Here is a 27,959-nt window from a genome sequence, read left to right as displayed (position 1 = left end):
CCGGGCTAACTTTCCTTACACCTTTCACGAAACAAGGTGCATTTGGACTCTGTATGAAAATCCCGCCAAGGTGAGGCACAATGTTGCCTCTGCTTCTTTGAAAAAGTTGTTACCAAGGATCATCTCAAAGTCATTGAGATGCATCACCATTACGGTGATCTGGCCACGCCATTCTCCCACTTCAACATTCACCACTGGCATCCCCTTGATTGGATTAGCTATATCATTCACTGTCTTCATGCAGTGACCATCCTGATATACTTCTAAACCCAAGTACTCTTCCAATGACAAGCTCATAACAGTATGCGACGCACCTGTATCTGCCATGCCCCAGAGACAATGATTGTGTATGCCAACATTCACATACATCAGGCCAGCGCCACTCAGCCCATGCTGTACTGCTGCCGTTTGTGCTACTATGTTGCATAGTTGAATAGGATTAACATGCTCCACTTGATCAGCTTCTTCTTTGTCACCACTACACTTAGTGACGATTACGGACAATTTTTCTTTCTTTGGACAATCACGCGCAAGGTGAGGACCCTTGCATAAGAAACATCCACCGGCCTTGTTCTTTACAGCCAAACTATCATCCCTTTGATAGATTTTCTCCTTGGCCTCATAACTTTTCTTATCCTTGTCCTTACTCTTCTGGTTCTTCTTGTCCTTTCCCTGCATATTATCATCAGTTGAGGTATTGACTGATCTATAATCAGCAAGGCTGTCCACGATTGCAATGGCCTAAGGTAGGTCTTTGGCACCTTGCCTTCGCACTTCAGCCTGAGCCCATGCTTGCAAACCAGATGTAAAATTGAACAACTTGCCTTCCTCCGACATGTTGCAAATGTATAACATCAGACGAGAAATCTTTCACGTATTCCCGTGGTGTACCGGTATGCCTCAGCTTACGCAAGCTCTCTCTGGCTAGCCAAGAAGCATTGCTTGGTAAGAATTGACTCTTCAATTATTCTTCATGACATCCCATGTCATGATGCCTGGATGACCAGCAGTAAGGTCATCATCAGTTCTAGTTCTCCACCATAACTTTGCATCACCTTTCAGGTACATGCTAACGAGAGTAACCTTTTGATCTTTATGGGTTCTGGCGGCCTTGAAGTATTGGTCCATGTCCCACATGAAATTCTACAATTCCTTCGCATCTCTTGCGCCAGAAAATGCCTTAGGTTCTGGGACTTTAATCTTCGTAAAGTCACTGCCACTACCACATGCAGTAGCTTGATCCGATACAATCACACCCACCATACGCCTCAAGACACTTAACTCATCAGTTATTTCTTTCAAAGCTCTTGTGAACATGGTCTTAACAACATCGATTTGGCCTTCCAAATCATCATACTTCTTAGTTGTTTCTTGGTTTGACTGCAGCATATCAGCAACATACCCGTCAAGGGCCTGAATGCGAGCCATAACCGTTGCTTTATAATTGGTATCATTGCGATGGCGCACCTCTCCGCCAATCCTATCTTCCAAGTTAGCAATCCTATCAGTCAAGGTATCTTCTTAACTCTTCTTACCAACCATTATCTCTAGCAATTTCAACAACCAAACTCGAGCAAAACAGAGAAAATCTTCCAACAAAAGCTAAAACAAAGCAATCTGTGCTCTGATACCCGTACAGTCACGCCTTCACATGCTCCAAGCAATTTTTCGCGAAGGTATAACCCGAGAATACAATGGTTCAGTGATCTCTTATCACCCACTTGAATTTTAGCCTTATAAGATGGTACCAATACAATCAACCAACTCTACCAAGAGTATGCAACGGAAGTCTTACTCAGATTATCTCTACCAAGCAATGTAGCACATACTACAAAGAGATTCTTTCCATGTTTATGCTTCACAGAATTGGGAGAGTATAATCAAATCAACAGAGAACCAAAGCCAAACATATAAGCCAATAACTCACTTTTATTAGCTTAAGGGGAAGATACAAAAACGTCCAACCAATGCACTTACAAGCTTATTCTCTAATCCTACAACAAACTCACTCTCTACTGCAAATGGTTCCTCAACACTCGAACTATTGAACAACTTGATTTGTGTAGCTTCTCTGGATATTTATAATTCCAAGAAGCCAAGTCCAATCCGTATGCAACTCTGTTGCACGCCCCATGAACATCCATCTGTCCATGGGCAGTTCCCTAACCGCCAGTTCCACCTTTTTAACTGTTAGCTTTAGTGTTGGCTTACACAATGGCACCACACCTGTCTTCAACGGTTAGGATATGCCAAACTCGGTTATAAAGCACTTTATAACCGTCTCTAACTTCCGCTCTTGCTCTGGCATGTGTGTGATGCACACACACTCGCAACTAACAGCTTGAACTCAAGTCCGACAATCATTATGCGTCACTGAACTTTGGCCCTGCCAATGTTCGATAATGATTGTGCATCACTCCCCCTTGGCATACGCCAAATGCCCGACAATGATTACACTTCATGCAACTTGCACTTCTTCCAACCTTCAACAATACTTCTATTATGGCTTGTGTTGCACTATTATGTCTTGCATTGCACTATTATGGCTTGCATTGCGCACTTAGCTCATTTGGATGCTAACATCAAAATATCGTGCCAACTGAGTCTTGACTTGCTTCATTCAACTTCATACTTCATATGCATCACTCGCATCTATTTTGGCGAACAGTTATCACCAATGGTGTGTTTGGCATCACCATTGATGCACATGCACAGTCCAAGTCTTGGCCAAAGCTTAGGACCAAGCCAAAGTCATTCCATGACTTTGCATCTCATCCTTTATTCCTTCCTTGAGCTAGGCTAACTCTGAATAAGGATATGCAACACTATCACATAATGATGCATGTGCCAAGTAACCTTTCTTGTCTCAACCATGTTGGCGCTACATCGTCGGATTGTGCAACTCCATCTGCCAGGTTACAAATTCCGTGACGCACGATGATTGTGCACCACTATGCGGACCGGTCAGACGTTGGCCCTACCATGCCAAGCCAACCACACCTTGCTTTGGCCCTAGCCATGCTGGCCGCGCCATGCGCCAATGGCATGCCAAACCCTTGGCCCTAGCCATGCTGGTCGTACCACGAGCCAATGGCATGCCAAACCCTTGGCTCTAGCCATGCTAGCCGCACCATGCGCTAATGAAACCCTTGGTCCCACCATGCCAAGCCAACCGCACCTTGCCTTGGCCCGACCATGCCAAGCCGTCGAAACCCTTGGCCCCACTATGCCAAGCCATCCACACCATTCTGCCTTGGCCCCACTATGCCAAGCCGTCCGCACCATTCTGCCTTGGCTCCACTATGCTAAGCCGCACGCACCATTCTGCCTTGGCCCGACTATGCCAAGTCGTCTGCACCATTCTTTCTTGGCCCCACTATGCCAATCCGTTCTTACCATTCTCCCTTGGCCCCACTATGCCAAGCCGTCCGCACCATTTGCCTTGGCCCTACCATGCCGGCCTTCCCTATGCGGCTTACCAAAACGAAGGCGTGCGGCGATCAACGACCACCCTTCAATCCTAGATGCAAATCCTAGCCGTCCAAGGTCGCCAGACAATACATGTTAACCTTTGGCCTAAAACCCTAGTTTTGGACACGCCAAGGCATGCCATGCCACATGTGCCAATGGCATGCCAACCACCTTGCCGCGCCATACCATACCGGCCTTCCCTATGCAGCTACCAAAACGAAGGCGTGCGACGATCAACGGCCACCCTTCAATCCTAGATGCAAATCCTAGCGGTCCAAGGTCGCCAGAAAACGCATGGTAACCTTTGGCCCAAAACCCTAGTTTTGGCCACGCCAAACCACGCCAAGGCATGCCATCCCACATGTGCCAATGGCATTCCAACCACCTTGTCGCACCATGCCATATCGGCCTTCCCTATGCGGATGCCAAAACGAAATCCTGCAACGATCAACGACCACCTTTTCATCTAAGTTGAAGATCGTCCAAGGTTACCAGCTAACGCATGGCAACTTTTGGCCCTAGTTTGGTCGCGCCTAAACAAAGCCAAAACCCTAACTTTTGGCCGCGCCTAAACCAGGCCATATTAAAGCCATACCGAGCATGCTTTCATGCCACTGGCTACCAAACGAAGGGTTGCAATAATCAACGGCTACCTTTCCTCTTAAGATGCAAAATCTCGACTGTCGAAGGTCACCGAGCCGGCAAGTCTCCCAAGCTCGGCTTGCTAGACGGCAACAACATGCTACATGTTTTCCATGAAAACACTCGAGACATCAACGCATGTCACAAACTGGGGGATGCTCATTGGGTATTGTTTTGGCGGTTTATAGCGTGCGGCGTACACTACGCCCGTTATAAGAAAGTATCGTAAGGATGAGGCGGTTAGTAAATACAGGGAGTAATGGTGAAACACTTTCTTTATGGAACATCAATTCCAGGCGTTACCGGTTACCACCTCCTCCCATTTACTCACCCGTTTTCCATTTCTTAATCAGACCAGAGTACGTTTCACTTCAACTTGTATAAATAGGCATTACCTATTTCCACCAAACAACAAGTTCAGGTCAGGAGCATACAACACTCAGAAAATATTTGCTAGCTTTCCATCCGTTAGCTTCCCACTTTCTGATACAAGTCGTAGAAAAAAACTACTCTTCCAGAATCAACTATTCTGGTCTCAACACTTTCTTCGCTTCCCTCCCCGAAACCAACCCTTTTCCTTCACTTTGTGACCGAAGCAAGTCTGGAACGGCCATTTCTTGGTTTAGGCCGGATTTGTACAGATTGATCTCTCGAATCTAAATTACTCCCTTGCAGTACATTGTTTAGGGTTTAAATTCCTTTCTCACCCACACACCCGAAATTACCAAAATCAGCAGAAACCGTTTTCACCCTCAAACACCTGTCTAAGCCCAAGTTCCAAGCTCCTCCACCATTTAAAGTGGCAGCACATCTATTGATTGTCCAATATTTTGCAGAAGCCAAAGCATAAAGCTAAGGAAATTTAGTAGCTAATAGTTGATCGCCTAACCAACGATCTTCCCAAAACAGTATCGAAACCCCGTCTCCCACCTTGATAGACAAATTTGACTTAAAAAGTTGAAGATGCTTATAAATGTTTTTCCAAACCCCACAACCATGAGCTTGTTTTGGGGCTTTTGTTTCCCTATCAAAGCCTGAAGATCCGTACTTAGAAGCAATTCTTCTTCTCCATAAGGCTTGTTTTTCTATATTGAAGCGCCGCCACCACTTACAAATCAAGGCCTTATTCAAACTTCTCACAGATTTGATACCCAACCCCCCTGTTGATAGAAGAGTTTGCGCCTTTTCCCACTTTACCGGGTAATGATTTTTAATGGTTTCAATCTTATCCCCAAAAAAATATCTCATCACTTTCTCTATTTTATCTATCACCTTCACGAGAGCCGTAAATAAAGAGAACATATAAATTGGAAAACTAGATAGCACGTTCTTTATCACCCGCCTTGTTCAAAACCGACTCTTTCCAAAAGGGAAGTCTTCCCTTCACTTTCTCATATATTACATCCCACTTATGAGCTCCCAAAGCATTATCACCCAAAGGGAGACCTAGACTGTTAGTTGGAAGATTGTTGTGCCTACAACCCAACATACTTGCAAGAGAGTCTATGTTTGAGACTCCTGCCACTCCATGCATGCTTGATTTGGAAAACTTTATCCGCATGCCAGAAACTAATTCAAACAGAAGAAGCATATACCTTAAGCAATGTACTTGCTCCATACGTTCGTCAAGAAATACCAGTGTGTCGTTCGTGAATTGTAAATGACCAATTTTAACCCTGTAGGACCAAGTTTAAAGTTCCCCATTCTACCTAGATTCTGACTAGCTTGAAACATAAGATTAAGAGTTTCAGAAACAATCAAGAAAAGAAAAGGGGAGATTGGATCTCTGATAGACGACTGTATATGTTTTTTCTTTAACACAGAGGGAGTATGTTTTAAGAATTCATATAAGAATTACATATCATTTTATTTATGATTATTCAGGAAATCCAGTAAATGCATAAAATACAGGGCAACGACGAGTCCCTTATTACCAACAATCGGATACATATATTGTGTACATAATGCAAAACCACATTAAGCTATTTTGTTTAGTTACCAAACTTAGACTTTATGTTGGCGATGAGTTTCTCATCAACAAGGAAGTTCTTGGCCAAAAGATCATTAGGAATTTCTGGTGTTGAGCCAAAGAGGTTAAAAGGAAGTCCTGCAGCTCCAGGCGATTGACTATTGAACATAGCTACCACGACAGACTTACTCTTTCCAACGTTCTGTACAAAGTGCACAAGTCCTTTAGGAATAATAGATACCTCTCCGGCTGTAATAACCTTTGAGTGCAAAACGTTATTAGTGGTTAAAAACCCAAAAAAGACTTTCCCTTTAATGACTAAATTAGCTTCAGTTGCTCGAGGGTGTGTGTGAAGTGGAACAATGCCACCGGGTGCTAGGTCGAGTATGTTTATTGAAAGTCCAAGGGTGTTTAACCCAGGAAAGCTGGTAACATCCCCTGGCCTCACTCCAAGCCCGAAGGGATTCGCTGTGCTTGATTCATTCACCAAGCCGCTATAGAAGAAATCATCTGTTGTAACTTGAGACATCGGTTTACACGGGAACCCATTCATAACAATGGTGGTGGAGTTCAAGTCAGCAACACAAAAGTCTTGTAGCTCGTCGGGATCCGCAAAGCATGATAAAGTAAACAAGGTTAAACACAGAACTAGGAAGAATAATGATGTAGTTTTAATAGTGCACTTGGTAGCCATGGTTTTTTTTTTCTTTGAGATTTTGGGTATTAATTAACAGGTTTAGCTAGATCGAAATGTTTTGAGTTTAGTATGTATGTGGCTTATGCCATTATTTATAGTGTTTTGATTAACCCTTTACTAAGCAAAAGATCGATGTTGCTTGCCAACTTATTTAATTTCTCTCTTCTAATTAAAAATGTTGCTTGCGAAAATGCAATTGATTTCCAAATACAATGACACGGAAGATACACCGAAAACTCTGTCAAACTGACTATATTTTGGCAGACCACCATAATTTTAATCGAAAATATCACAGTAAAACCGAGGAGATCTTTGAGTTGATTTAGTTTTTAGAGATTTTCCATGAGAAGAATCTAAAGTCAACAATATCCTTCACTTTAATATAAACTAAAAAAAGATTATTAAAAGTATCCCCTTGTTTTCACGATTTCATCATTGTGAGATGACTTAAGCTGAACTGCAATCTATTTCTGCTTCCTTTTCTTGGCATTTTGGTGACAGAATGAGTCATTTTTACAAACAGTAAAACCAAAGACCAGTAGAGAGCAAAATGGTAGAAATCAAGGTAACGACTTTTCGTGATTTGTTTCAAGCAAATTCTTAAATTTGTGATCCGACTAGAACACGAGTTAGGTAGTTAGTGACCTTGGTGAAAATTAAAGCCAAAATAAGAATAATCTGCTTCGAGCACCAACTGCCTGCGACGCTTGAATACGAATAGATAAATGCTCATTAAAAATTAAGTTAACATTTTAGCTGTCGGTATTGCTTAGAGTATGAATGCAATACCGACTGGAACTATCGGTATTGATTTTGGTTTAAACTCAATATCGAATGCAACTGTCGGTATTGGTAGGTATTTGAAGCCAGCACCGAAAATTCTGTTTGACAATACTGAAAAAGAGTTTGAAATGAGGGTAATTGAATGAATACTGTTAAATTCACGCATTAGTTTGAAGAAGCTAGTGGATATGAAGACCCCATTCCTGGTATTGGATTTTTTGAAGGACTTGATGATATACTTTCTTAGAATTTAAGAGTGTTTATATATATTGTTCCGTTCGATGCTATCTAGTATCTACAGGTCCTCACCACACAATTCAGCGAATTAGTGATACTCACGCATCAATTTGATGCTTGGTGAATCCTAAGTACATGCATAGTTTTGTAATATAGGAAATGTACATGAGTTGGCTACAGCTAGACTTACAGGGTTAAACTCGATCTTCTTTTTTTTTTCATCTTCTTCTCTCTCTATTTTATTATTAACTAAAAAGATAAAATCAATATCTAAAGTTTAATCCTAATGGGGATACTCAAGGGTGGTTTAGTCATTACCTATCTTTTGGCTAAAGGTTTTTTTAAATTACTTCATAATGTTTTTTTTTTGTTTTTTTTTAATATCCCCAATTTCTGGTAGTATCCCCCAATTGTGGGTTCTAAAAATACCTTTTTAACCAAAACTTACGGAATTATTTATACACAAAATTGGTTAAAAAGACCAAAATCAACAATTCCTAGGTGAAAAGGACATTTAGATTTTGATTGTATAAATGGACTAAAATGTAAAAATAGCCAAGATGTAAACAGTTTAATCCTATCCATTTTCAAATACTTTTTTTTATTTTTAATTTACATCAGGATGCATACAGTTTCATACTTACTATTTTTTAAGTTTAAGTCAGGTTGAATCCAGTTTCATCTTGCTATTTTTTTTGTGCCCATTTCACCCATACTAATTTTTACTCGTACATTTAAATCATATTTTAAAAATATTTGGACAAATGACCCATTTTCCGTTATTTATACGATAGATACAAGCCTTAGATACAAATATATTATGAAATTCGGACAAAATATTACATGCTTGTTTTTTTCATTTTCTTTTTCTTCTTCTAATCCTATAGTTATCATTTGTTCTTTTTTCCTAAGCGCATAAAGTCTTGAAGTATCTTCCTATCATGGGAAACCCTCTTCTTATCTTCGTTCTCTCTCCGTAAATTGTAATCAAACAAAGAAGATACATTTTTATGGGTGTATCTCCTTTATCGCATGCACTCAAGATGATCTTTGGTGTAAGGCCTTGTTTGGTAAGATCCTCCGCGAGATCCTCAATCTTCATATACCATCTATTCTAGCTCTTGGATGCATGCAAAAGCTAACTTAAAGATTTTCTTAGAGCATCTCCAATGCAAGTGTAAAGGTCTTAAATTAGTATGACACCTAGGATTTAAGATTTTTTGGACCAAAGTTTTATCTCCAATGCAAGGGTGGGGGTCATAGAAAAATATGACATGGCTTATTAGGGGTAAAGGAGAAGGTGGAAATAAGACTTTCTTCACGACCCGAGGTCTTAAGTCCACATCATCTTTGATCTCTTAATTTAAATAAAAAGTGTAAGATAGTACCTTGGAGATTGGAGATGAAAATTAGGTAGAAAGTGTTATTTTTATTTTATTTTTGTCATGTAGTGAATGACCCACAAACAAAAGGTATAAATAACACCTCCACATAGAATGATCCTGACCTCTAGCATTGGAGATGCTCTTAGTGGATCTCTTAGACGGTCTTCGATATTTATTTATTGCGGCCGATTCACCACTTGTCTAGAAGCCGATTTAGACCTTGATAACCTGTTGTAATGATTTCCAATCATACAACTCACTGTCGTAGCTCCCTGCTTTTTTGTTGCTTTGTTCTCAATTATCTACGACCCAAAAAACTAATAAAAAGAGATGTTCGTAAATAGTTTTCTTAAGTACTATCAGACGGTTGTTCGTCGGAAGGTTGGGAACTATTAGGTTGTGTTTGATAGAAGTTAATTCCATGGAAATAGGCATCTTTCTATGAAAATAGCGTGTATTCCGTCGTTTGGTCAAAAATCTGTTTCCACGGAATTGCAATAAAAGCGTGGCCTAAAGTATATTTTAAACTCAATTCCATGGAATTCCATGAAAAGTATTTCCTTGCCTCCCACAGGAAACTGATTCCGTGAAAACACTTTCTATGGAATTGTTTCCTTTCTCTGTTATCAAACACAGCCTTAGGGTCACGTTCGTCTAGATCACATGAATCCTTAATGAAACCCAAGTTAAAAGAAGCACCATTGACATTGATTGATTCCGGAACCAAGTTCCTTGTAGAACTTGAAGACCATCAAATTGGCAGCATTTGGTGTTTCGACATACCTTGTAAAATTTAAATTATGAAACCATCATGCGGAAAATAGTCCACGAGGCTCATTAGCAAATGCAAAGCCAAGGAGAATGCTACTTTTATTTATTTTTGATGAGAAGAGAATGATATATTAAAAAGAGGAGAATTTATAAAGGTCTACCAAAGATAGACACAGCAAATCAGGAAACAAAGAAAGAGAGACTCAGTAGAACCCGGTCTCCCAATTGTTTACAGAATTTGTAAAATTCAAATGTACCCTATTGCCAGAAGCACTTGCCCAGGACAGCACAAGAGACTTGACATCTACTGCAATTTCTGAATCCGTCTTGAAGCTATAATTGTCCTCAAAGATGTGACAGTTTCGTTCTCGCCACAGAATCCATATGATTGCCGACAGGGTGAGATCCTAGCAGGGCCGTCTCTGAAGTTTCGGCGACCTTGTGCGAAAGAGATCGAAACGCCTTTCTATCCAAAAAAGAAAATTTCACACATAAATAGAATGTACTTAATAGCATTGAAACGAAATAATTTGTGTCGCAATTTAAGAAGAACGTATGATAAAAAGTGTCAGGAAGTTGGGAACTTTCCATCAAAAATGAAACACAAACACATAACTACTTAGAAATAAACTACGCTGATTAACAAAATGAAACAAAAATAAAATTTGAGGACTAAACTCAGGGCCGTTCCTGAGTATTTTTTGTCCCAAAGCCAATATATTATGTTTTGCCCGGTAAAGAGAATATTAAGCAGAAACTTGATCACATTCATATCATTTTACCACTGTGATTCACTATCATTATCATCACATTTGTTTTCAAGAGCTTCAAAATGAGTTTTTTCAATGTGCTTTGGCATGCAACGAATAATTTTTTGTATACAAGGTTGGTACAAAAATCAAACTGAGCGGCCGAAGGCCGCTCTAATATTTTTTTTTTCTCTTTAACGACAAGTATTAGTTACATATTGTTTAGTAATCTTATGCTGCACAAACGGCTAACTAATCGTAAGGATATAAAAAAATATTTATAACCTAAAAAAAATACTCACCAAAGCATCATGTATGTTAAAAAAAATGCAATAAATTGTATATGTTTTTCTAAACAGGAAATAAGACTATGCATGCAATTTTCTAGACAGTTTCAATTCAGTTATTAGTAAATTAAAATTTCGATTCTCTAAAATCAAGCAACCATATAAAATTAATGTTTCATAGAAAAAAATGATTTTATTTTTTTTAAAAGATTTTCATTTATAATCAGAAAATAATAATTTGTAAAGAAAAACTAAAAAATGCAAACAAAAGATGCAATCAAATTAGGACGGAGGAGTATAACTATTTAAGTGCTAATTGACCTATTTTCCCCTTATATTTTATGTAAATTATATGCAGGTCCCCAATAATTATTTATTATACAAAGAACTCCAAATACTCTAAAACCCAAACCCCCCACTTGTATAAAAGATATATTTGGTTCCCCCTCACCCCTTGTTGCCCCAAAGCCCCACTTGTCCTGCTTACCCTTCCCTCCCGTCCCTGCTAAACTGCATCCAAAAACAGACTAAAGCAAATAGCCATCAACCAATACTCTTTCACTTCAAAATTTGCGATGTTGTTTTTCCTCTCTAGGTAGTTCTTGACATACCTGCAGTAAAAGAAGAAAAGAGTTCAAACAAGGAAACTAAAACGAAAAATGTTGCAGCCGACAAGTAATTAGTAACTTAATACGTACTAAATTGCAAGTAGATGATTGACCAACTCTAGTCAAGCATTTTATTTTAGCATATATCTCATGATCCAAGAGTATTAATTTAATAACTACTGTCTTCACAAATAGATATGAAATCAAAAAAGTAATTTCATCCATTATCTACATTTATTGTATTAAAGAGATAAACAAATAAATACTGTATGCACTCAACCCAAGTCTCAAAATCAAATCAAATAAGTATAGATGATAGATCACAATTAAAATTGAAGTACTAACCTGTTAAATTATGAACAAAGAGAAGAGACTAATCTGTTGGACATAATTTTCTCTTCTCTCTCTGGTGTCAATCTTGTTTTGAGATGCCTGTCGATTGCCTTCTAGGATTTTCGTTAGATTTAAGAGAACTAGAGAAGTTAAATTATCCAATGGGCTTTTTTAAGTTCCATTCCAACCAAAAAATATTGTGAATCAGTTGGACCAATACTGAACACCGCATAAAAATACGCCTTCATGAATGGGACGCCTTGTGCAAGAGCACACCTTGCACTCCTTCAAAACCGGCCCTGGATCCCTTACCATTTTTCCGCTGTTTCAAAGAGAATTACGAGACCATGTATGATCCAGAGAAAACATAGTCTCCGGAAACACCCAAACCCAATGCTTATCAGGAGTAACATCCATCCAAGTGCTGTAAGCAACTTTACAGTGCAGTAAAAGATGGTCCTGCGACTCATTACTATCACCACATAGAATGCAAAAGCTGTAAACGTCCATCCCTTTGCGATGTAACATGTCTAAAGAGATTAACTTACCATGAACAACACACCATAATAAGAAGGAGACTTTTGGTGGAACTCCATCCATCCAAATAAACTGATGTGGGAAGTTGTCAACACCATCGACAGATATGAAAGTCTGGTATAAGGTTTTAACAGAAAAACACCCTGAGGTGTGATGTTTCCAACGCTTAGTATCATGTAGGGTATCTGTTGTAGGGGGATTGCTGCCAATAATGTTGAGTAACCCTGCTAACTGGGCCACTTCTGAGTTATTTAAAACCCTCTTGAAATCGAATCTCCAGGCGCCGTCAGATGTAATGTGATCAGCTAGAGTGCCAAACTGAAGTCTATCTAGCTTGCAAAGAAGATTAATATTATTTTCCAGAGATGAAGTACCCACCCACTTATCATACCAGAATGAAATCCTAGCGCCAGAATGGACGCACATAGAGGAGTTATTATTAATCAGATCACTAGTTTCCGAAATAGTTTTCCAGCAGGATACTCCGTGTGGGAAATAAACCGGACCTGTAACCCATTGAGAGAAGTTGCATCCATATTTCTCAACTATGAGATTATAGCACAAGCTATTTTTCTCTATCCCAAATCTCCACCTCCACTTTGCTAGAAGAGCCAAGTTCATGAATCTCAAATTGAGCACTCCTAATCCTCCTCTTTCTTTATCCGCATATACCACTTCCCATTTTATCAAATGAGAAAAACTGCTATTTCCCCACAGAAAAGTTCTCATTTTCTTTTCTAAAATCTTGATCACTGAAATTGGTGCCTTGAAAAGGGAAAAGTAGTACATAGGAAGGGAAGTTAAAATGCATTTCAAGAGAGCTAACTTTCCTCCTTTGGTAAGAGAAATCTGATTCCATATAGAAAATCTTGTATCATACTTCTCTATAATAGGTACCCAAATTTCCTTAGATTTAGGCTTTTCTCCCAGAGGCATACCTAAGTACATGAAAGGAAATGTATCAATTGCACACCCCAACTCTGTAGCCCATACATTAATTGGAGGGACATCTCCAATTGCAATCAGTCGTGTTTTAGATTTATTGACCTTCAAACCTGCAATATACTCAAAACAATGTAGAATGGAGAATAAGTTGGTAAGTTCCTCTTTTTTGTTGTCAACAAAGAAGATAGTATCATCTGCATAGTGCAAATGATTAACGACAGAACCATTCTCCACCATAAAAAAACCATTGAATAAACCAGAGTTAGCGGCTCTATCAATATATCTAGAGAAACCTTCCATAGCAATGTTGAATAAAAGTGGAGACATGAGACATCCTTGTCTAACACCTCTTGAACCGCTGAAAAAAACAAAAGGAGACCCATTAATGAGAACAGAGAATGTGGCAGTAGAATAACAATACCTGGTCCAATTGATCTATTTCCTACTAAAACCCATTTTTCTCAACATGAACTCCAAATAACTCCAGTTGATTCTATCAAAATCCTTCTCAAGATCTATTTTACATATTACCCCTGGATTCTAAGCTTTTAATCTTGAGTATACCAACTCATTAGCAATTAGAGTTCCATCAATGATTTGTCTTCCCTCAATATAAGCACATTGTACACGAGAAATAAGTTTTGGCATTACTAACTTCATCCTAGAAGCGAGTACTTTGGATAAGATTTTATAAACACTAGTAAGAACTAAGAAGACATATTGTCCTGCAATCTTTAATAGTTTCTATATGATATTTTTTAAGAACCGAAGTAATAAAAGTGGAGTTGTGCTTGGTGTCTATACAGCCTGTATCACAGAATTCCTTCATTGTTCCCATAATGTCAGTTTTAATGAAACTCCAACATTTATGAAAGAACATAATGGGGAAGCCGTCTGGGCCTGGTGCCTTATCATGTTCTAGATCTTGAATTGCTTGTAAAACTTCAGCTTCAGAGAAGTTAACATCCAGAATACCCTATTCAATAGAATTGATGTTATCAAAATTAATACCTTCCAAAACAGGTCTGATAATCTTCTCTTCCCTAAAAAGATTCTCATAAAAACTTACAATATGTCTTGCAGCTTTTGTCTGTCGTCAACCAAGACCCCATCAATGTACAATTGCTTGATTCTATTATATCTTCTTCTTGCACTTTCCTTCCTGATAAAAAAAGCAGTATTCTTGTCTCCTTCTTGCAACCAACTAGTATTGGATTTAATCCTCTAGGAAACCTCCTCCATTCTTGTTACCCTTTCAAAGTCCTTTTTGCAGCCCACCAACTCTTGCATCTGTGAATCAGATAACAAAGTATCTTCAGCCAAACTATCAAGATATTGGATTTCTGACAACAATAGATTCAACTTTGTATTTGTGTTGCCAAAAGTGAGCTTGTTCCATTCCTTAAGTTTTTCCTTCAGTGCTTTAAGTTTGCACCGAAGGATTGTACTTAAGTTGTTCTAGAGTGCTTTAAGTTTCCTTCTGTGAATGCCACTTTTATTACTTTCACCTTATATATGTTTCACGAGTTGGATATACGACTTACATACGACATACCATTTTATCAATTATATTTAGGAAATTTGCTTAATGCATGAAGCAAGGGGACGATGAGTCCCGTATTACAAACAATCGGATAAATATATAGTTTACACAAGGAAGAATCACAATTAGTTATTTTGTTTAGTTACCGAACTTAGACTTAATGCTGGCGATGACGTTCTCATCAACTAGGAAGTTTTTAGCCAAAAGATCATTAGGAATTGCTGCCTTAGAACCAAAGAGGTTAAAAGGAATTACTGAAGCTCTAGGCGATTGACTATTAAAAACAGCTACCACGACGGCCTTTTCCGGTCCAACATTCCGTACAAAGTGCACAAGTCCTATAGGAATAATAGACAGCTCTCCAGCATTCAGAACCTTTGAGTACAAAACATTATTAGTAGTTATGAACCCAAAAAGGACTTTCCCTTTTATGACTAAATTAGCTTCACTTCCTCGAGGGTGTGTGTGAACTGGAACATTTGCACCAGGTGCGAGGTCGAGTACGTCTATTGTGAGATCAAGGGTGTTTAATGCAGGAAAACTGGTAACATCACCTGGTCTTATCCTAACCCCAAAGGGATTGTCCGTATTTGCTTCATTCACCAAGCCACTATAGAAGAAATCATCATTTGTAACTTCAGACAGCGGCTTGCAAGGAAACCCGTTAATCGTAATTTTGGTGGCGTTCAAGTCAGCAACACATAAGTCTTGTTACTCTTGTAGCTGGTCGGGATCAGCAAAGCATGACAAAGTAAAAGATAGAATCACGGTTAAACACATGACAAATCCTAACAACCAATAACAACGTGCTAAGTGTCAAATTTGGTCAACTAGTTATATTTTATCAAAATTAGTCAAATCCTTCTAAATTAATTATCTAAAACAAATACTATATATATATATATTCTCAAGAGATACGTAGACTGTAGACAAAATAATAAAAGGACGAAATACCCTTCTAACGAAAAATTACGAATTACATTCATTAATCATGAATAAATACACAAGTATCCCTAACATTCAAACAATGTGGAGTACATGTTTTTGTTTTAGAGTGATATACTGATATCTATAACAAAAATCAAATTAACCTAAACGAGCACTGAACTTTCTTTGGAAATACAGTGCCTGGAAATATGGGACTAATTACCAAGGCGTATCACATTGCCGGGATAAGGATAACTCCAAAAGTTGTGAACGGATAGTTTGATGCTTGGAATAGAAATGTTCCATTTTCCAATTTTAGTAGATGTGGAAAGAAAAAGAAAGGAATAACCAGGTGTTTGGGGAGCGTAAAAGGTCTGCAGCAGAGATATTGTTTTAATTAAGCAGATTATAATTATGATAAATGTGTTGGTCTCTGCCACTATTTTTTCATCTTGATATAAACTTTTCTTTTCAAAAATAATTACGCGGTTTCCAAACTTATTTATTGCGGTTGTTCACTACTTATCTTGCAGACCAATCTAAACCTTGATCGCTTGCTGTGATGATTTCTAACAATCGCACAATCAACTTTCGACTAGTCATTGAGCATTATTTATGTATTATCTAACTCCTTTAAAATCCTAAGCTCATTAGGCTCCACGTTCAACGTTGACCCTCACCCTCTCACAGAATTACTCCGTTTCACTTTTCCTCAAAGAAGAGAAAAAAGAGGAATTCCCACGCAAATTTCGCCCACAAAGCATAAAACCAAAAAACAAACCCTAAGAACCAGTTTTCTGTTTCGCTCACAAAACATTAAAGAAAAAAATACTCTAAGAACAAACCCTAGGATATGCTTCCTCTACTCTCCATGTTCTCTATGTAGCATTCTTCCTCTCCTCTCCATGTTCTAATTCTCTCCGTTTAATTCATCATCGTTTTCCTTTTTTTTTCCCGATTATATACTAATGGTTTCTTTTACAGATTTTGATATGGCTTCGGGATATGATGATTCTGAACACTGAGGAAGTCGAGCTAACGGGATAACACAAGAGGAAGTCGAGCTGCTGGTCTGTTAGTGACTCTTGGAGATGGAGAAGTAGATTGTTGCCTAAGAAAAACCTAAGAAACCCTAGGATCAAACCTAGATTTTCTACCGTAACAAATCGTCATTAATTTTTCTATTCTCTCTGCAGCCTTCTTCCTCTCCTCTCCATGTTCTATTTCTCTCCGTTTAACTCATCATCGTTTTTTTTTTTTCCGATTATATTCTTAGGGATTACAGGTATTTAAGGTAAGGCTATCTTTTTGTTAAATTTGTTTTGTGTTTACGACATCTATTGTTCCATGGTTTTGAATCAGTTTATATTATTCTATAGGAATTCGAAAATTACCTTTATATTTGTTTTGTGTTTACACCATTTGTATTTTCGTACATTCATGGTATTGCTTAAGCTTCTTCATAATTCATACTGAATCAGTTCTCAACAAAGGTGACACTTCATTTTACTTCTCCTTTCTCTTTAGAGAAAATAACTGTAATTAGGGGTAATGATTCTCCTTTCCGTTTGTAACTTAATTTTGTTTGTTTGTTTCTGCTAGATGCCTAGATCAGAGCTTGCGATGAATTAACCCTAAGAAAGGTAATTTTGTTATCTAATGTTTTATCATTGATTTAGAAAGATGAACATATCATCTATTATCTGAACATCCATGTTTGGTATCTGTGAAACTGAATGTATTCATGTATAAGACTTCCATGGTAGGGTTCATGGCTTTAATGTGAAAATTGTTGATATGGGATTTAGTATGAGAACATAAATCTGCTAAAAGGCATATAAAGCGTAATTTTTATTTGACATAAATCTGCTGAAACTCAAGAGTTCCTTAAATTTGATTTCTACAGATGCTAGAAGGTGAATTATTTACTGATGGTATGTGATGGGGTAACTGAGTAACTATGACGAAATGTTGTATGCGGATTTGTTTGGGATTATAGGTTTTTCAATGTTCAGTTAACTTTGATCTTTGGAAATGATTTAGATGTGGAAAGAGAAGAGAAAGCCTTATAGAAGGCAAGTAGAAAAACTGCTTGGTGAAATGATAAGGTCCCATCAAAGGTAACAAATTAATAGCAAAAGTCATTCAAATTTTGCATTCTTAATATTACATGTTTCTTAGGATGCAAAACAATAGAGTAAACACAGGGTATTTTATATGCAAGATGTTTGAGTAAATGCAGTTGCATTCCAAGGAACATGAGGACCTCTAATGTGAATGCAGTGAAGGAACCCGTAGAGACTTACAGGTCTACCACAGATATCTCTGCCATTACAATTGTAGGAGGAACAACTGTCAAGGACTCTCACGAAGAGGAAAAGAATCCCAAGTCAGAAGGAAAGGTGTACAGTTGGCTAATAGTGTTCTCAAGCCTAGATGATATATAATGTCAAATGCATTTCCTCTTGGAATTTCATCAGGATTCAGGAGCAGGTTTATCATTTAGGTAAATTTAAATTTCTGTTATTCTTTTGTTACAGATGTACAACTAACATATTACACAGTAGGAAGAGTATAACAATCTTGATGTCCCATATATCATCCTTATGCTTATCAAGTTCTGTTCTTTTTTGTTCGACAAAAGGAGGATTTGAACCAGAATATTCCTTAATATGAATCATCTAATCTAAAGTTTTTAATTAAGTTATTCCAAAAATAGTATAATTAAGTTATTTACATCCTAAAACAAGATTTCCATCTCAGTCGGTAATAATTCTCGAGCAAATCATTAACCTTTTCTTTTAAGCAACAACACCTTTCATCCTAATTGTTCCTCATGTCAAAGGATTAATAGTAATTCTTTTTTGTGGCAGGTTAATTGACTTAGAATCAAAATGAAAATCCCAAGCGCGCCTTGGCCTGACTCAATTAATGGTGCAAGTAAAAATTCTGATACATCAAAATTAGTTTGTTATGCTTATGAATTTATAAGAAGTTTGTTTGCTTTAAATTTTCTTTTCCCTTCCATGCCCACTTAAGCATTAGCATACACTGCCACTACCATAATTACACAGTATTGTGGTTGCTTATATTTGACATTTACTAATCTTTGATGGAATTTGGATCAAATTGAAAGTGTATACCTGCCTCGCGTCAACTCACCTTATTGGAGTTTCCTTCTTTGCATTATGTTTTTGTTTCATTTACCCAATGCAATTGGCGACATAACTAAGCAATATCAGTTCGATGACTGATATACCACTTTTATTATTAGTTTACATCATCTCATAGGTGTTTTTTTTTTTGATGGATAATTTTCCATACATTTCGATGAATTTTTAATAACACATAATCAAATTGAGATTAGAAACCAAAAGTTGTAACCCAATTGACTTTTATGGATGAGTTTTTGGTTGTTAATTAATCATTATGTACAATGTGAAGATTATGACACTGACTATGCCACAAAAAAAACGATCGTCAACGGATAATTTCCATGACCTCCTAGTCTTTCGGGCAAGGAGATTTTCCATAGTGAGCATCACCCCAGACATTCCTTTCTGAAAGACAAATGGTCCATTAATTGATTGTATCATGGGATGGGTTGTCGTTCATGTGTGGTAGGAGGGTGAGGGTCATTCCTTTACTGATAGTTGTAGCATGTAGCCTTCAGGTGGGTGATATTTGTGTAGTTTTTCCACTGGTGGGTTATATAATGTTAATCACCCGGTGCGAAGCCGAGCTTTACCAAATCATATTGGAATTGGGTCGAGGAGAAACCGAGCTTTACCAAATCATATCGGGACTTGGGCGAGACGAAGCCGAGCTTTACCAAATCAAATGGGGACTTGGGCGAGGCGAAGCCGAGCTTTACAAAATCATATCGGGACTGGGGCGAGGCGAAGCCGATCTTTACCAAATCATATCAGACTGGGGCGAGGCGAAGCGAGCTTTACCAAATCAAATGGGGACTGGGGCGAGACGAAGACGAGCTTTACCAAATCAAATGAGGACTGGGGCGAGGCGAAGCCGAGCTTTACCAAATCAAATGGGGATTGGGGCGAGGCGAAGACGAGCTTTACCAAATACAAAATATGGTTCAAAGAAAGAGGCATTGATGCATTGTATTTGTAGTTTGTAGTTGTCGATTGAATTGAATCGGTGAACCAAGTTTGAGAAGCTTCCCGGGCGTAACACGGGCGCAAAATCTAGTATACAAAAGGGAAGACCCCTTAGAGCAACCACAGTCACGACCAAATTTGGGTACTAAACCCAAATGTGGTCCTAGAGAGTGCCGCAGTGGTGAGGAGTAAACCCAAATTTGGTCGCCAAATTTAGTGTTTGAGACCAAATGTGGTCGTATGTCCAGACTAAAGAAGATATAGTGGGACGGAAGTATTAGGAGCGTATGAAACCAGGCGTAAGTTTAATCACCGTATGCAATCAGGCGAGCATATAAACACCGTATGAGTCAGGCGCATGTATAAACTCCGCCCCTTCAAACGCATCTAATACATCCGCCCAATATCAGGCGTAGTTTTATTGTGCGTCTGGATGAAACGTAACTTTAAGTTACGTATGATATGGGCGTTGATTATACGTGCGTCTGGATGAAACGCAACTTTAAGTTACGTATGAGATGGGCAGAAGAATAGTGTGCGCCTGATACCAGTTTTAATTTTCGTTGATTATATGCACCCAGTTAACTTCCTCTTTCACCATGGCTGTGGTTGCTCTAAGCAGTTACGCCCCCCATCCATATCAACATCATAAACTACCCGCTTTGAGGAGGAAGAAAGAAACGAATGTGCAGTGCTCAAATCATTTACTTCTCACGGACATTTTTGATTTTTTTCTTTGGCTACCCAGACGCACCTTCTATGTCCGCCCGAGTCATACGCACTTTCTATCTCCGTATGTATCAGACGCACATAACATCTCCGTCCCAGTAGACGCACTTTCCATCGCCGTCCCATGTTAGGCGTGAACTATACCTGCGCCTCAATCAGGCGCACGTAATACCTCCGTTTCGTTTAGACGCATATTATAAAGACGCTCGGTCAAGAAACGTGAGTATAAGTTCCGTCTCGCACCAAGCGTTCGTATAAGTTACGCTTCACCAAATTTTGGTCGTCCCCCATTGCGCTTGAACACCCAGAATACCAAATTTTTTTGGCTTTTAGTCTGACTTTTGGTATTTGGTCCGTCTCATGACTGTGGTTGCTCTTAGGCACTGTAGCAATGAAGCTGCAAATTTTGCAGGGCCATTTTGCGCCCAGTTTCAGTTTTTCCTTTCAACCATTACATAAATTGATAGGGCTATAAATGTAATTTTCTAGAATGTAGAAATCATAAGAGAAACTCAGATTTAATGGGTGAAATTGCATCCAAAAACACAAATATGTTCTCCATAATCAAATTAAAATAATAAATAAATCTGATCCCCATCGTAGAAACATTAACCCAATCAAATAAGCACCATTAATCCTCCATAGAACACAAAAGAAATTTAAGCTAATTACAGAAATTGGATTGATCAATTAACGGACTATACAAATAAAATTCATAAATATGGTGGTGATCTTCTTGAAGGAGAAGGAGGAACAAACAAGGTGATGAGGTGATGATGGAGATTGAAGCAAGGGAAAATGGTGAGTTTTAGCAAGTGGGGAATAATGGAACTTTTTTTTGCCAAGGCTCGCTGTTAATGGACTTCAAGCTTTTAAAGACAAAGTCAACTAAGAACGAAGTCTAGAGTAATCTGACGGATGAGAGTGATCAAAATATTAAGTTTGAATCTAAACCCTCCGTAAAATGTTATAGTGGTTCATCACTTACTGAATTTTGTATAGAATTATACGTGGCGTGTCTCGTGGCGTGTCTCGTGGCATGTCTCATATTACGGATAAATCTTAGTTATATTCCAAGCACGTACATATGCACGTGCCGAACAATCTTGTTTATATTGTTCAAAGTTCAAACTTCCTATTCTAACATTAATTATGGAAAATTTTCAATTTTCACTAAATTCAAATTCTTACAACCAAGGAAGAAAAAAGTGGTAAGTGTCAAACTCTATCGACTAATTATATTTTTATCAAAACTAATCAATCCTGATCCATTAATAATAATAAAAAAAATATGAAGGAATAATAAATATTCTCAAGAGATACTAAGAATTTAATATGCTTAAAAAAAATTTTAACGAAAATAGTCAAATTAAAATACCACTGTATCGTAAAATTTCAAAGTTACCTTTATGGGAAAATACTAAAAAAATCCTGAACGTCAAAAACAAGATTATTGAACTATCTCCTCCTGAATTCGGACAACAAAGATTTGAAGTATGCTGGTTTCGGTGACCCTACAAGGAAAGTAGGTTACGAAGGCTGGGAAGTTGATCATAAAACGGGACGTTAAAGGCATCCTCGGTCGAACTGGTTGAAATTCCTATAGGGCCTGTAATCTGTAGAATTGAAGAGTCGTTTTCGTGGGAACATCCACAGAGGTGTTGCTTTATCAACTTAATTAATTAGTTGGTACGACTGTATCCCCCGATAGATCGGACAACTAAATTGTGAAAGCACACTTCTTCCAATTGTTTGCGACAATTGCTTGCACTGTGTTAACTTAGATGTTCTCTGATGTTCTAATGTTGCAACAAATAAAAAATTAAGTGATTACCGGATGAGTTGATAAATAATTATAGATAAAAATACATAACATCTGACTATTATTTAATAAATTTAGTCCATGTACAAAGCATGGGGACGATGTGTCCTTTATTTAGAATCGTATACAAATACTGTTTACATAAGGAACAACCACATTTAGCTATTTTGTTTAGTTTCCAAACTTGGACTTTATACTAGCAATGACGTTCTCGTCAGCTTGGAAGTTCTTAGCCAAAAGATCATTAGGAAGTGTTGGGTCTGAAGCAAAGAGGTTATTAGGAAGGTTCGAAGTTCCAGGAAGCTGACTATTGAAAATAGCTAGCACGACAGCCTTCTTCCGTCCAACGTTCTGCACAAAATGCACAAGACCTTTGGGAATAATAGACATCTCTCCGGCTTTCAAAACTTTTGAGTACAAAACGTTAGAAGTACTTATGAACCCGAAATAGACTTCTCCTTTTATGACATAATTAGCTTCAGTTGCTCGAGGGTGCGTGTGAATTGGAATAATTCCACCAGGTGCGAGGTCGACTCGGCTTATCATAAGACCAAGGGTGTTTATCCCGGGGAAGTTGTTAACATCACCCGATCTCACTCCAAGCCCTAAGCGATTGTCTGTGCTCGCTTCATTCATCAAGCCACTATAGTAGAAATCATTTGCCGTAACTTCAGATACCGGCTTGCAAGGGAACCCATTCACAATAATTGTGGAGTTCAAGTCAGCAACACAAAAGTCTTGTAGTGCGTCGGGATCAGCAAAGCATGACAAAGTAAACACAGTTAAACACAGAACTAAGAAGATTGATGATGTAGTTTTAATACTAAACTTAGCAGTAGCCATGGCTATCTTTCTTTGAGATTTGGTGTATGCTAGATTGAAATATAGTTGTTGAGTTTACTATAAAAATTATGTTGCTTTTTCCACTATTTATATAGGTTAACCTTTTACTTTTCAAAACATGTAGCGAAAATGCAATTGACAGTAACCAAGTTAAGCTCCACCTCTGGGGGCTGGGCAATGACATAGAAACTACACTAAACGTACTTAAGTCAAAATGATGACTATTCTTTTGTAGACTGCCATAACTTCAATCGCATATCAGGAAATCAGAGGAAATAATTTAACACTGAAAGTGACGTGAATTGAATTTTTTGCCATGAAAAGACATACGTAAGTGGTGAGAATTCAGTAGGTAGCAGTAGGTATGTTAATATTCATGCATGGCTTCAAATCTAACAACATGATCAAATAAGAAACTAGAACTATGAGTACAAATTGTCAATGCAAACCCAAAATTTAGCTAACAACAATCGATAAAAAGGAACGAGCAGGTATGATAAAGGCTTTTTTATCCTTTTGCGCCTTTTTTTTTTTGAATGAGAAAGGGTGAATTAAAAAGAAAAATATGTACAAAGATATATACAAAGGAGCATCAAAAATAACTCCAAACCCTCAAAGGCTAACAAAAATTATCTCACAGCCATAATCTCTTCCCATTGGAACAATAATTGAGAAGTAGAATAGTTCTTGAAAATTTCCGTGTTTGAGCTCCACGGGGCAATGTCCAGTTTTATAGCAAACTTCGGCTCTTCCTTATCTTTTGATCTTCCACCATGAACCCTGCTGTTTCTTTCTAGCCAAATCTCCCAACAGATTGCATACGGCATAAGATGCCACACCGTCCTTAATTTCGTTGAAGCTCCCTGCTGTTCCTTAATTTCGTCCTTAATTTCCTTTTGCGCCTTATGAGTATCTTAGAAGAGAGCAAACGCAAAACCCATTCACATTTTTCAATCGAAAAACAAGAGATTGAGTGGATAACTCGTATCATAGTGCATGCAGTGGCGGATCCACCTAAGAGCAAGGGTGTGCACTTGCTACCCCTCCACATTTGTCTTCCAAGCCTAAATTTTCAAGAACAAATTCTCCTCCAAGCCTAATTTTGCTTTTTTGCTACCCCTTATAAGAATTTGTTTCCCCTTAGTTTAGTTTCTAGATTCGCGGCTGAGTGCATGTGTTATACCTTTGGTTGTTTGATTCCCAAAACAAGACCATATTCAGAGAGATTTTAACCCAACATCTTACAAGGATATATAACCATGCATCCGATAACTATATGAACTATGTCCAATGGATGACTAGTTAACTACGTACCTATCACGTGATTTAGTGAATGATTTAGCTGAACCTAATCTGAATAGTTCATTGGACATTATGCACACGATTATGGGCATGTATAAAGTCGGCTTTAACTAACTAAAACAACAAATATTGTATCGTTATTATTCATTTCTTTCTTTTTTTACGTTTTTTCTTTCTTCTTCTGTTCATGCTGACAAGTTTGGAATGCAAATCATCAGAATATGTCCCCAATGATTTTATCATTATACCACATTGCATCAGCTGAATACTTGAATTGGTCACTTTCAAGCAGTACTTACGAGTTAAGATTGGAACTCTTTGCTGGAATAGTCAATATATACATAGATTCACCTAACGAAGAAACGACATGAATATCTTGAAAATCAAATATACATGTGTTTGTAATTTGGAATTAGGGTATTTAATGAGAATGAAAGTAAGAGTACTTGACTTTCCATGATCTATTAATCGTTGCCAGATTCATTATCCCAAGCTTGAGTTTTCCTCTGTATGCACATCTTATCTTAAACCGACATATAATGTCAATTGGTTAGACATCGATTTTATCTTCAACTTTAGGAATTCGTATGCGCATGAAAATGTGGAAGTTCACCAGCATTCTTCATTCTTTGGAGATGCGTGACTTTTTAACTTATTTCGAAAAGTCAAAATTATTTTGATAACTAAATTTCAGAATTATCTTTTTTGAGAAAAAAACACACTTGGCTTAATAGTTCCAAACTTTTAATAACGACTATGCATTTAGAGCCTTTGTTTTGTAGTTACGGTGCAAACTCGAGTTTGCTCATGTCTCCATGATACTTCCACCAGAACTGCCTCCAACCTAGCGATGCGGTTGCCTCCATGGAGTTGTCCGATCACAGTAACCACCGCCACAGGAAAGACCAGTTGAGTTAATGGAAAGCCCTACAACTGATAATCCCAAGCCAGAAAAAGTTACTATCCCTAAATAGCATGCTGCACCAGCACTCAAACTCTAATAATCCATTTCAACCGCTGCCATATTTCGACGAGTAATCGCGATTTTCCCAAGCACTGCTCCAAATTCACCACAAGATCCATACTAATCACCAGTTCACCTCGGTGACACCAAAGATAAAAAAAGAATACCATTAATGTAATGTGAAAACTACAGGGAGACCCATTCTCTTAGATTTTTCCACTGAGAAACCCACGGACAGAAAACTTCAGGCGCACCCCCATTTTTGGGGAAAAAATTACTCCCAAACCCATATTTTCTAAAATTATATTTCTTCACGATTTCTTCTTCAATTTCTTTTCTTCTTCTCTACTGAATTTTTCACGCGCCCCAAATTTTTAATTTCAGTTTCTGCAATCCAAAACTATAGATCTGAAATCAAATCGAGAAACTATTGATGTGGTTGAGAAGATAACTATAGCTGCTGTAATCGAATCTGAAAAGGATTTAGGTTGTATGGTGGTCGTTCGGTGTGTTCTTACTGTTTCAAATCACACAGCCTAGTTAGTTTCTTCAACAATTTTCGTCGAAGATGTTGTCTGTGATTGATTTGTGCGGCCATAAAGAGATTTGAAGTCAAAAAGAAAGAATTGAGGAGTTTGTAAAGAACATGAATGATGGGTTACGAATGAATGTGAAATTGTAGGTTAAAGAGAACTCATACAACGGAAAAATTGTTGTCTCTGAATTACCAAATAAATAAAAAAAATCTGATATTGTAGGATTCAAGCTTATCATTCACCGGGTGGAGGACCTTTGTACTGGATTCCTCATAGTTTGGTAAAAAATTCTTTGCTTATGCTACTTTCGTTTGATTTTATGACAACAAAATATCTGGTTCAGTCCCCGGTTCAACTCTTGTTTTCCCTCCTTTATTCGAACCAATTGACATCGCCTAATATTTGATTTCCTGTAAGTTTTTCATTTTATATTGAGATTTTCCTTTTCCTATTTTTATAAAATATTCTGTTCACTCTTTCAGTAGTTCTAGCGCCTCTTTTGATTAGGCACTCAGTTTGGTATTGGATTTGTTGGTTCTTACTGCACGGCTCTATTCATTATAGAATTCGGAATTCACTTAAGAAGCTTTTTGAGCATGAAAGTGTCGAGCAGAGAAAGGAACTTGCATATCAATCTTGGGATTGTGACATCTTGTAAAATACTCCAGTAACCTAACATTGAATGACAGTTTAGTACATCCCGTTGATGGAGAAGATGTCAATCAACCATATGCAGCAGACAATTTGTAGAAAAATCTGATATGCAACAGAATGCACAAAGGGTGTTTGCAAAAATGCCTGAACCATCAAGTTTTTGAGCTGAAGTGTTCCTGCTTTACAGATCAGAGGAATGGAATGGAGGAGGGTGAAACAATGGGTTTTTGAATCTGAACATGGCTTGAAATTGGTAGATAGAGAAAGAGGAAGAGAATGAATTTGTTGTTGATGGCTCTGGTGGTTGTTTACAAAGGGCTTTGTGATGATTGTTGGGTTCGAATAGAAGCAAATGGAGTTGCGGTTTGGTCTTAGTAGCGAAATCTCGTCGTCGTCTTTGAATATCTCTGGTACGAACTCGCCAAGCTAGATTCTATAGAGAATGTATTTTTTTTGTTTGCTTGGCGGTTTCGGTTTTAGTCAGTTTGTGCATAATGCATGACATGAGCTTCCAAAAGAATTTACGGTCAAGTACGGAAAGGAACTTTCCTACAATGCAATTATTAAGGTTCCCAACTGTATCTGGAATATCGGATTGAGGAATGTTGAAGGTGTAATATTGTTTGAGAACGGTTGGCCAGAATTTATGAAGTTCTACTCTATTTGTGTTGGGCATGTTATACTTTTCAGATATGATGGGGATTCAAAATTTCAAGTTCATATATTTTCCATGGATACTACTGAGATTGATTACCCATCTCATAATAATGACAATGCCAGTAATGAAGTCAAAATGACATCAAGTCATTTGAATGAAGATGAAGTAGTTTCAATACATTTCATGTCAAGAGAATCCTCTCTTAATTCTGGAAGAGATTTGTTGAAGGTGTAATGGAGTCTGCTAGTTATGGATGTTGTTGGTCTGACAAAGAAAATGGAGAAATGTTGTTGAATAATTTGTTATGCAACTATGAAAACGGTTGCATAACCTGTTATGCATCTACAAAAGGTTTTGCATAACTTGTTATGCAGTACAGAAAACAGTTGCATAATACATCATGCAACAACTTTTTTGTTACTATTGAAACCAGCAAAAACAAAAAC

General features: G+C 37.9%; 3 protein-coding genes across 3 annotated transcripts; all 3 read right to left on the bottom strand.

The window, feature by feature from the left end:
- Positions 1-5,969: 5,969 nt before the first annotated feature.
- Positions 5,970-6,828, bottom strand: LOC113354178 (germin-like protein subfamily T member 2). Its single transcript, XM_026597592.1, has one exon. The coding sequence runs from the start codon at positions 6,774-6,776 to the stop codon at positions 6,105-6,107; it is 672 nt and encodes a 223-aa protein (XP_026453377.1). The 5' UTR covers positions 6,777-6,828; the 3' UTR covers positions 5,970-6,104.
- A 5,431-nt stretch (positions 6,829-12,259) lies between these two features.
- On the bottom strand, positions 12,260-16,190 carry LOC113352320. The gene is made up of 6 exons (XM_026596153.1): positions 16,108-16,190; positions 15,104-15,567; positions 14,666-14,757; positions 14,484-14,504; positions 14,293-14,390; positions 12,260-13,772 (listed from the first exon to the last, which is right to left on the bottom strand). Exons 1-6 carry the CDS (start codon positions 16,188-16,190, stop codon positions 12,260-12,262), a joined length of 2,271 nt encoding a protein of 756 aa, XP_026451938.1.
- A 6,384-nt stretch (positions 16,191-22,574) lies between these two features.
- On the bottom strand, positions 22,575-23,475 carry LOC113349543 (germin-like protein subfamily T member 2). The gene has a single exon (XM_026593515.1). It carries the CDS (start codon positions 23,397-23,399, stop codon positions 22,728-22,730), a length of 672 nt encoding a protein of 223 aa, XP_026449300.1. The 5' UTR covers positions 23,400-23,475; the 3' UTR covers positions 22,575-22,727.
- Positions 23,476-27,959: the final 4,484 nt, after the last annotated feature.

This window comes from Papaver somniferum, chromosome 2, assembly GCF_003573695.1.
Source record: "Papaver somniferum cultivar HN1 chromosome 2, ASM357369v1, whole genome shotgun sequence".
NCBI lineage: Eukaryota > Viridiplantae > Streptophyta > Magnoliopsida > Ranunculales > Papaveraceae > Papaver > Papaver somniferum.
The sequence above is the reverse complement of the archived record's forward strand: the minus strand, read 5'-3'. Positions and strand labels throughout refer to the sequence as shown.